Here is a 9,262-nt window from a genome sequence, read left to right as displayed (position 1 = left end):
AAAGTCTCTCCTATAAATAAAAATAAATAAATACATTTTTAAAAGTACTACAAACATAAAAAGACAAAAAACAGAATAGGAACTCAGAAAAAATATTTTAAATACATATGTGATTCAGAGTTTATGAATATTAAAAGAGGTACTGAAAAACAATAACAGCCTGGCTGGTGTAGTTCAGTGATTGAACGTCAACCTATGAACCAGGAGGTCACGGTTCAATTCCCAGTCAGGGCACATGCCTGGGTTGCGAGCTCGATCCCCAGTAGGGGGCATGCAGGAGGCAGCCAATCAATGATTCTCTCTCATTATTGATGTTTCTCTCTCTCTCTCTCCCTCTCCCTTCCTCTTTGAAATCAATAAAAAAAATATATTTAAAAAAGCAATAATAAACAAAATAGAAAAATGGGCAAAGGCCAGTAACATGTTGCTCACAGAAGAAATATAAATGCCCAACACACGTAACAGATGCTTAAACTCATCAGTTAAAGAAATGCTCTTCAGAACACTGACAGAATGCTTTCCCTTTCAGGCCGAAATGGAATTGGGTGACGGTAATGTGTGGCAAGTGTGAGGAAACAGCACTGGTGGGCTGGGCGTACAATGCGGCCCACACACAGGAGGACGACCTGACAGTGTCCGGTAAAGCGTCTCGCTCCAGAACCTCCTTGTGTTTACGGAGCTGTGTAGTACAGACAGCACTGCCTGGGACAGGGAAGCCGAGGAACCACCTGAATGGCCATGGGTAGGGGGTGGCGGACAAGCTATGAACACTCATGCAGCTCCTACAAAGAATAAGGTGACTCTGCAAGGCCATGGAAACAAGTTCAAATCCAAGAAGTAGAAAAAAAAAGTTACAAACTGTGTAATCTGACTCCACGACTGTTTATGTTTCTGTCGCAGAGGTGGAGGGAAGCATGGCATGTTGGTGTTGGGAGGGTCTGCAGGGCCATTAAATAGTAAACAGCTAATAAGGCTGCTCTGGAGGACTGGGGGAAACGGGCAAAAAGCACTTTCACATTTTACTTTACATATTCCTCTAAAATCACCACAACAGAAGGTTCTCCAGTTTCCTGGGGGTTATAGCAGCTGCAGACTGCCCTAACAAAACCCGATTCATGTTGTTTAGGACCAAAAAAAAATCCTATTTCATAGATGCTTACTAATTATTAGTAATTGAGGAAATTATTTGTTTTTCTTTAAACAAAGGCTCAACTTTTTATTATACAACTAATTCATTTATATTTTTCTATATATTTAAATCTTTATTATATGAACTTTACTAAACAGACAGACAAATCAACTTTCTTGTGTGGAAGCCCTATTAATTGGATGGCAGAGCCAAACAGGGGAAGCCCAATTACCTGGGAAGAGAGAGAGAGGAAGAGCAAAGGAAGGGAAAACTGGGAGAAGCTACAACTGGAGCAACAGCTCCCGGTAATCCCTGCTCGAGACCCTGGAGCTGTGTTTGCTTCTGCGAAGTTCCTCTTTTGGGGTGAACCATGGCTTTCTTAAAAAGAAGTGGGAAGCTAGACACAAAAGGTTACACACTCTATGCTTCTATATTTATACTAGAGGCCCGATGCACGAAATTCGTGCAAGAGTAGGCCCTCACAGCACCAGCTTCATCAGGAAGGTCACCTGGACGGTCTTTCCGCTGTTCGGCTATTCAGTTGATTTGCATATTACGCTTTTATTATTATACAGTGGGGCCTTGACTTACTAGTTTAATTCATTCCGGGACGGAGCTCGTAACTCAAATTACTTGTATGTCAAATCATTAAAGTGAACGAGTGAGACACGTGATGCTGGGCTGATGTCGTGGCGTTCACTGTGACGTTCGCTGCGCCAACTAGTGGTGGGGTATCTGAAGCTGGCTCGTAACCCGAATTTTAGCTCGCAACTCAAAGCAAAAAATCGGCCGACGGCTTGTATCTCGAAAAACTCGTTAGCTGGGACAGTCGTAAGTCAAGGCCCCACTGTAGATGGAATATCCAGAACAGGTAAAACTATTGAGACAGAAGCAGATAGGTGGTTGCCAGAGGCTGAGGGGAGGGGGGATTAGGTACATGAGTCTGGTTCCCGAATAGTTCCTACCTAACCCAAATGGTGAACGTTAGCTTTTATTTTATTATTTTCCAGCTTTATTTAGGTGCAATTGAGGACTAGGAATTGTGCATATTTAAGGTGTACAACCTGACGATCTGATGCACGTCTACACTGTAAAATGATGAGCACAGCAGGCTGAGTAACAACCGCTACATGCTGAAGTCTGAGAGCGAGGCTGAAAAGATTTAAATTCAGACTACTTGAAGAAGAACAGAATCCTAGGCTATTCCGCCTCAGCAGTGGTGATGCTCTCTGGCATAGTTGGCCACACACAGCACATACGTCTGTTAGAAGAATGTATACAAATGTGCCAGAAAGCCCCAGACGAAATGTGGTTGTTTATAGCTCAGTAAAAGTTTTCACTTACTTGAGATGCTTTCTCCCCCTTTCCTGAATAAAAGTAGTAAAAATTACTACCTTTCAACATGTAATGTGTTACATGGAAGATTCTGTCTAGACGACCAGCTGTTGAAAATATTTCTAAATGGTGGGAAAAGAGTTTAGAGCTTTGGCTTAGAGACTCCCTATACAAAGACACCTACAAACTCATTCAACATTCATATTTTTTAAGGGAGAAATACACAAGGCACTTACATTTTCAATATAAATCTCAACCTTAAGATTTCTGGTACTCTAGCTAGAGGATTTTGGGCTACAAATTCAAATCAAGTAATTATCAGCTGGGCCTTCAGCTGACCGACCAACCACATATTCTGTAACCCTGTACCCACTGAGTAACTTTTAGCAATGACAAGGAAATGGGATGTTTGATAGGAAACATCTGCCCTTTGCTTTCTTTCCCATAGGAAGAGATCAGATAACCCAATCCACGGCTCATAAGCATCACGAGCCCTAGCTGGTTTGGCTCAGTGGATAGAGCGTCAGCCTGCGGACGGAAGAGTCCCAGGTTCAATTCCTGTTAAGGGCACATGCCTGGGTTGCGGGGTCACTCCCCAGTAGGGGGCGTGAAGGAGGCAGCAGAGCAATGATTCTCTCTCATCATTGATGTTTCTATCTCTCTCTCCCTCCCTTCCTCTCTGAAATCAATAAAAATATATTTTTTAAAAAAAGCATCACGAGAGAAATGTTTAAAATCCCTCTTTACTGCAGGTTCTCCTGCTCTCGAGAACAAAGTGAGTGCACTTGGACGCCACATCAGTGGACTTGGCTGACAGGGCATGAACCATCCAAACCGAAGAGCACCTTACAGAGTCTATGTGATCACCAGGCCGAGGCACGAACCCTACAGCACCAGTGTCACTTCAGCAGACTGACCTGTGTCGGCCATTCATCTCCAAGCCCACGACCGGGCAGATGAAACGTGCGCGCTGGAGGTCATCATGCTTGTCTCCTTTTGTGTTTCCTTTATCCCCTTCCCAGGCGGGATTGTCGGAAAGCCTTAGTTCTGTCACATGCTGTGAAAAACCATACAGATTTTAAGAATTCATTTGATAAGTGGATCACCCTTCCCTTAATACCACCTAAGTCAGTGGTTCTCAACCTTCTGGCCCTTTAAATACAGTTCCTCATGTTGTGACCCAACCATAAAATTATTCTCGTTGCTACTTCCTAACTGTAATGTTGCTACTGTTATGAATTGTAATGTAAATATCTGATATACAGGATGGTCTTAGGCGACCCCTGTGAAAGGGTCGTTCGACCGCCAAAGGGGTCGCGACCCAAAGGTTGAGAACAGCTGAAACAGAGAAATTGTTATTCTAGTCCCTTCCCATTCAAACCTCTTTTCCCTACCTACTTTCCTGTGGCCATCAATTAACATGGCTATAAAATTAAATCATAAATTGTGAAGAAAACATGATTTTTAAAATTCACTAGCAAATAAGTTAGTTAATTTCTATTTCACAAACATTTACTATTTAAGGAAAAGTAACTTCTGACATGCAAAATTACTCCAAGAAGAGAAAGCTTTATAGTAATTTCATCCAGAAAGGACTCTTTTTCCCTGCGCGTCAATCCTCACTGAGGCTATTCCGTATCACTGACTACCATGTTTACTCCATAGCTGGGGAGACAATAAAATCTGAGGCCATGGTCTAATGAATCCAAGGCAAATATTAGCCAGAGAATACTCTCATATTCCAAGACCCCGCCATTCAGGTTTTCAAAAAAATTCAACTTTACAAGGAGTGACAGTTAAACTTTAGCACTTGCAGCATTTTCCACATTTAACTGCACCACTGATTTCAACACTCTGGAGAGCAGAGAGCACCTCAGCAGGAAAGCCACCACGCAGTCGGCGTCCTGGTTTACAGCAGAGATGTGCCCCATCAAGTTCTCTGCTCTGGGCATTTGTGGACTGTTGGCTGACAGTAATGACAACCTTGTACGTGTGCACTGCTTTATTTGAATCACTTTGTCTTTACAGTTCAGACTTTTGAAGAGGGTTTTTTTGAGAATTAAAATGAAAAGTTCAAGCACATACACTGAATACTGGTTTAGTATAGAACTGTATAAATAAATTTCAATGAGAATCACATTTTTGAGATAATTATGTTATCATGGGTCTTTTAGAAGTGAATACTCTTCTCAAGGCAAAAGATGACAAAAATCAGCATGGTTATTTCTGTATCACTATGATTAGCTACATTTCAAAATTATTGATTTGCCTGAAATAAACATATCCTGTATCCTGTAATCATTCCAAGAATTCAAACAAAAAGCCTACTATAATAATAAAACATTTAAAAACAAAGAGACTAAAAGAAAATACCCAAAGTCTTAGATGAGGAGTCAGGGGCTCTGGTCCTGGTTTAGCCTCACTAACTGGCCATGTGCCTCAGGAGGTATTTATAGTGAGGGTGAGCCGAAGTGTTTGACAGCTTGATGGTTCTCAAATGCTTCGCTACTTTTCTAATTTTTCTCCCACTGACCAAATTTGAAGATGTTGTCCTCTCAACAAACTTTCTTTACTACAAACCTTGTTTTTCCACTTTCATGAAAGAATTTTAACTGCCAATCAGAACTTCTAGTCAGCAAGAGATAACCACAATAATTTAACAGTGGTCTACCTATAAAATTCTCTAATTCTATAAAAGTGTCTTTCAAATAAAAAATTCAAGTAGCTGAGTTTTAACTACAAAAATAAGGAATCCCAATGTTTATACAGCACATTGAGAGGTTTTTTAAAAAATATTTTTATTTTTGTTAATCCTCACCCGAAGATATTTTTCCACTGATTTTTAGGAAGAGTCAAAGAGAGAGGGAAAGACAGAGAGAAACACAATGATTGGCTGCCTCCTGCATGCACCCCAACCAGGGCCCAGGCTGGGGAGGAGCCTTCCACCAAGGTACGTGCCCTTGACTGGAACTGAACCCGGGACCCTTTGGTCCGTAGGCTGATGCTCTATCCACTGGGCCAATCCGGCTAGGGCACATTGAGAGTTTTCAAAGCTCTTCCATGCATATTAAATCATAACAAATTTATAATGCAGAAAGTACAGGTCTGGGACCTTCCGGCTTAAGCTTTAAGTGACCACCCAAAATCACACCTTTATTAGCTGGTTGGGTGGGATTGAAATCCCAAATATTTGAGTTCAGTCTATAATGTATGTGAATTCTATAAGATAAACCTCAACCACAGAGACCCTTGGAGCACTTCAAAATCACCTGTGTTACCTTAATGTTTTTAATGTGAGACGCTGCCTTCGCAAGAGCTTTTTCGGAAGATTTGTCCAGGAGAAACTCAATGACAGCATCTTTGTTATAAAGTCTGCAACAATAAAGATTAGTCAAAACATTCTGGCAACAATTAACCTTCACACAAAGGACGAAGACTAAATTGAGTACAATCCAAAGTCATTTTACATTTGATAACAGAAATGCCCAGCCTTACTCAAAAGGTAAGTTTAATCCTCTCTCAACTATTTCCAGAGCATACAAAGAAAGAAACTAGTTTAAAATCAAGTGCTCAAACTGGCAGTCTGAGGGCTGAATGTGACCTTAACAAGGATTTCAAAATTTGGGAAATTTAATATAAAAGTACATATTTTCAACTTTTCCTGGATGAAAATATAAAATCAGAAGTTCTAGAACCACTAGGCTCACATTCTTGAACTGCAACTGGCTGGACCTGAGTAGCAGCTATCCCTGTAGATGGGACATGAACTCTCCAGTTTCCCCTAGTTCCCACCATTCCCCACATGGCTCCTTCATGCGTTTATGTTTATAACTCAGCTATTAATCTCCGAGTTTTCAATCCATGGATAAAATAAACCAAATTGAACAAGTTTGTACAGAATTATGTTCACAGGGAATGATAAACCTAGGTTTCACAAATTTGCTTGTGGTAATTCACATTTGATGAATCAAGAACTGCATTTACACATTAAAATTCTTTTAAAAATCATTTAATAAAAACTCATCTCAATTAAGGAACCATACCTGCCAAGTTCACAGGCAACTATTGGTCGTCTTAGTATTTCTTGACTTAGAGCACAATAGTTCCATAGGGCCACCAGTTCAGCATCTTTGTCAACCTACAAAGAGAAAAAAAATCTTTTAAATTAATTTTCACCTCTGAAAGACACGATCCACAGATCTCCACATAAAGGCTTATTCAGTAATATCACACTATGATGATTTTTGGTTTTCATAAAGATAATGACACAAAAGTTGGGATTTAAAAAGTCACAGTAATCAATACTATGTGAAATAAAGTCCCCTGTAAACATGACACCTATGACAAAACAGTTTACCTCGCATTATTAAATTGCCTATGTAAGCTACATATAAATATTAATATTTGCATCTTAACAGTAAGTTAGGGAAGCCATCCAGAAAAAGCAAACAGTCCAGTTTCATTTCTAACAATGGGAAAGGCTCCAAAGTTTTAGCAGAATATAAGGATGGAAAACTGAGAAGACAGGCATTATTATTTATAAATTTAGCACAAAGACTATTTAATTCTGCATAAAATCACCAATTTAACGAAGTGTTTTTTGCAGACTGTTCACTAGGGGGCATATCAAATCCTTAACCACAGTATGAAAATGCAGATGTAAGACCATAACCTTTTAATGATAGTTTTACCTATATAATATCCAATGTCCCACTCTTTCCCCCTTCTAAAATGCCAAACCTGAATAATGTAACAAGATGGCATATTTGGGAGAAAAGAGAAATAGAAAAATAAAAACATTCCCTTAAAGTTGATTTTTTGAAGCAACAACTGTGTCTGCTGTGCTAAGCGGTTTCTGTAACTTAATCTTTTAATCCTCATAAAAACCCTATGATTCAGTGTTTTTACCTTTGTTCCTGAGGAAAGTGAGGCACCAAAAGGTCACAGAGCAAATAGATGAAGGAGCTGGGATAAGAGCGGGCTGGCTCCAGAGACCATGCTTTTAATCACCACTGTCTATTATTTCAAACCAAACCAAACCAAACCAAACCCACATTCCCGCAACTGTTACTCTATCCATACCCCGGATCCAAAGCTACACGTTGGCAATTTAAATAGCTTTTATCAAAATTCGCACTGTAGTGGAGCACAAGTCAAACACTGCCTGAGCCTTCTACTATCAAAACGCAATGACTAGGCCTAACTTTGAAATCCTGAGCAAATGAATGGGGATCTTGGTTCCATTACCCACGGGATGTGAAATCTTGGTCATGTTACTGACTCAATTCCCCTGTCAGTAGCATGGAAATGACATATGATTTGATCAATTACCTGTGAGAATTAGGAATTCTATATATTGTTTTTCGTGTGCTAGGAACTGTGCTACTTACAGAGCGGGAGAAGGAACAGACTGCCACCGGAAGCTCACTGTCCCCGAGACCGACGTCAACCAGCCATGAACGCGGTGTACAGGGGGCGGTATGGTTTTAAGAAGGACCTGCCTCACGGGGATAAGGGGACGTTCTGGGAGGACTGCCCTGAGAAATGAGTTAGTGTATACAAAGCCCGATAAACAGTACCCATTCGCGTCACTGTTACGACGGCAGACAGGCTTCAAACCCTGGCGCTGTCACTAGCGTCGCAACTTTCTCCTTTTCACTCTCAAGTTCCATGTCTGCAAAGTGAGGATGATGACAGTACGGACCGATGTGAGAATTGCAAGAGACACCCCATATTAAGGGTACTTCCGGGTGAGTGGCAATAGCAAGCACGCAATAAAGGTCCCTTATTAATCCTGTTTTAATTTTGAATTCTCCACAAGGGATGAGCGCAGCTGCGTCTGAACCCGCTGGCCCCACCCCCACCTCTCCTCGCTCCCCGGGGGCCCCGCCAACCCCAGTCCCCACCAGGCCCCCGTCACTGACCTTCTCAACCTTCTTGGGCCCCTTCACCAGTTCGTGCCTCTTGGGGATTGTTCCCCCGTCGCAACCCATCGCAAGACGGGTGTCAGAGACAACAACAGTCCCGGACAGAGCCAACTTCCGGAGTCTTTGGCGATTGCTTAAGTCACTTCCGGCGCGCCGCTATGACGCAACACGCCTGTCTTGACGCAGCGGGGTGGGCCGTTGCCAAGTCTCGGTTGCCATGGAGAGCGTCGCTAGGCGCTGGGCGTGGCCCCGCAGCATGGGCTGCTTAAGGCTGGCTGGGCGAAGTAGGATGCTCTGTGTTTCCCCCACGCCCGCCGCGGCCCGCCCCTTCCTCTTTCTGGTGGGCGCTGGATCTCTGCTGCACCCTCGTGATCGCTCGCCCTCGCCCCGGGGGCGCGGCAGACTCAGGAGCACCCTGCTCTTGGCTCCTGTCTCTCTCTAGCCTGTGTGCCTCTGTGAGCGCCTTGCGGGAAATGGCTGCTTTTATTAATGCAGTTAGTGATGCATATGAATGTAATCTATTATTCAGTTTACATGTATCTGTTTAGAAAAAGAAGGCATCTTTGTTGAGCACCGACTGTGACCTAAGCACTCACAGCAAATCCTGTGAAATTATGTTATAGGTGATTCTGGGGAGTAAGATCCTTTATCTAAAGCCTGGAACTTTCTGATAGTCTCATGCATATTGTATATATATGTGTGTGTGTATATATACATATATACATATACATATACATACACACTTTGTGTACAGTTTGGACATGTATGTTTTTCATTCACAGCCTCCTGAAGTCTGAAAAAATACTTATTAAAAAGCAGGTAGAGTTAACAGACAGATAAGATTATGAAAGGTACACTGATGTTTAATGCC

At 41.9% G+C, this 9,262-nt stretch overlaps 1 protein-coding gene across 1 annotated transcript in view; it reads right to left on the bottom strand.

Annotated features, from left to right (window-relative positions):
- The window catches only part of RTF2 (replication termination factor 2), a 28,978-nt gene extending 20,431 nt beyond the window's left edge, over window positions 1-8,547 (bottom strand). Inside the window, 4 exon segments of the mRNA XM_006095413.3 lie at window positions 3,382-3,521; window positions 5,743-5,836; window positions 6,508-6,602; window positions 8,389-8,547. Of these exon segments, the coding sequence (XP_006095475.1) occupies window positions 3,382-3,521; window positions 5,743-5,836; window positions 6,508-6,602; window positions 8,389-8,457 (398 nt within the window). The 5' untranslated portion in view covers window positions 8,458-8,547.
- Window positions 8,548-9,262: the final 715 nt, after the last annotated feature.

Source organism: Myotis lucifugus, unplaced genomic scaffold (assembly GCF_000147115.1).
Source record: "Myotis lucifugus unplaced genomic scaffold, Myoluc2.0 scaffold_155, whole genome shotgun sequence".
Taxonomy (NCBI): Eukaryota; Metazoa; Chordata; class Mammalia; order Chiroptera; family Vespertilionidae; genus Myotis; species Myotis lucifugus.
Note: the sequence above shows the minus strand (reverse complement) of the source record. Positions and strands in the feature narration are given on the sequence as shown.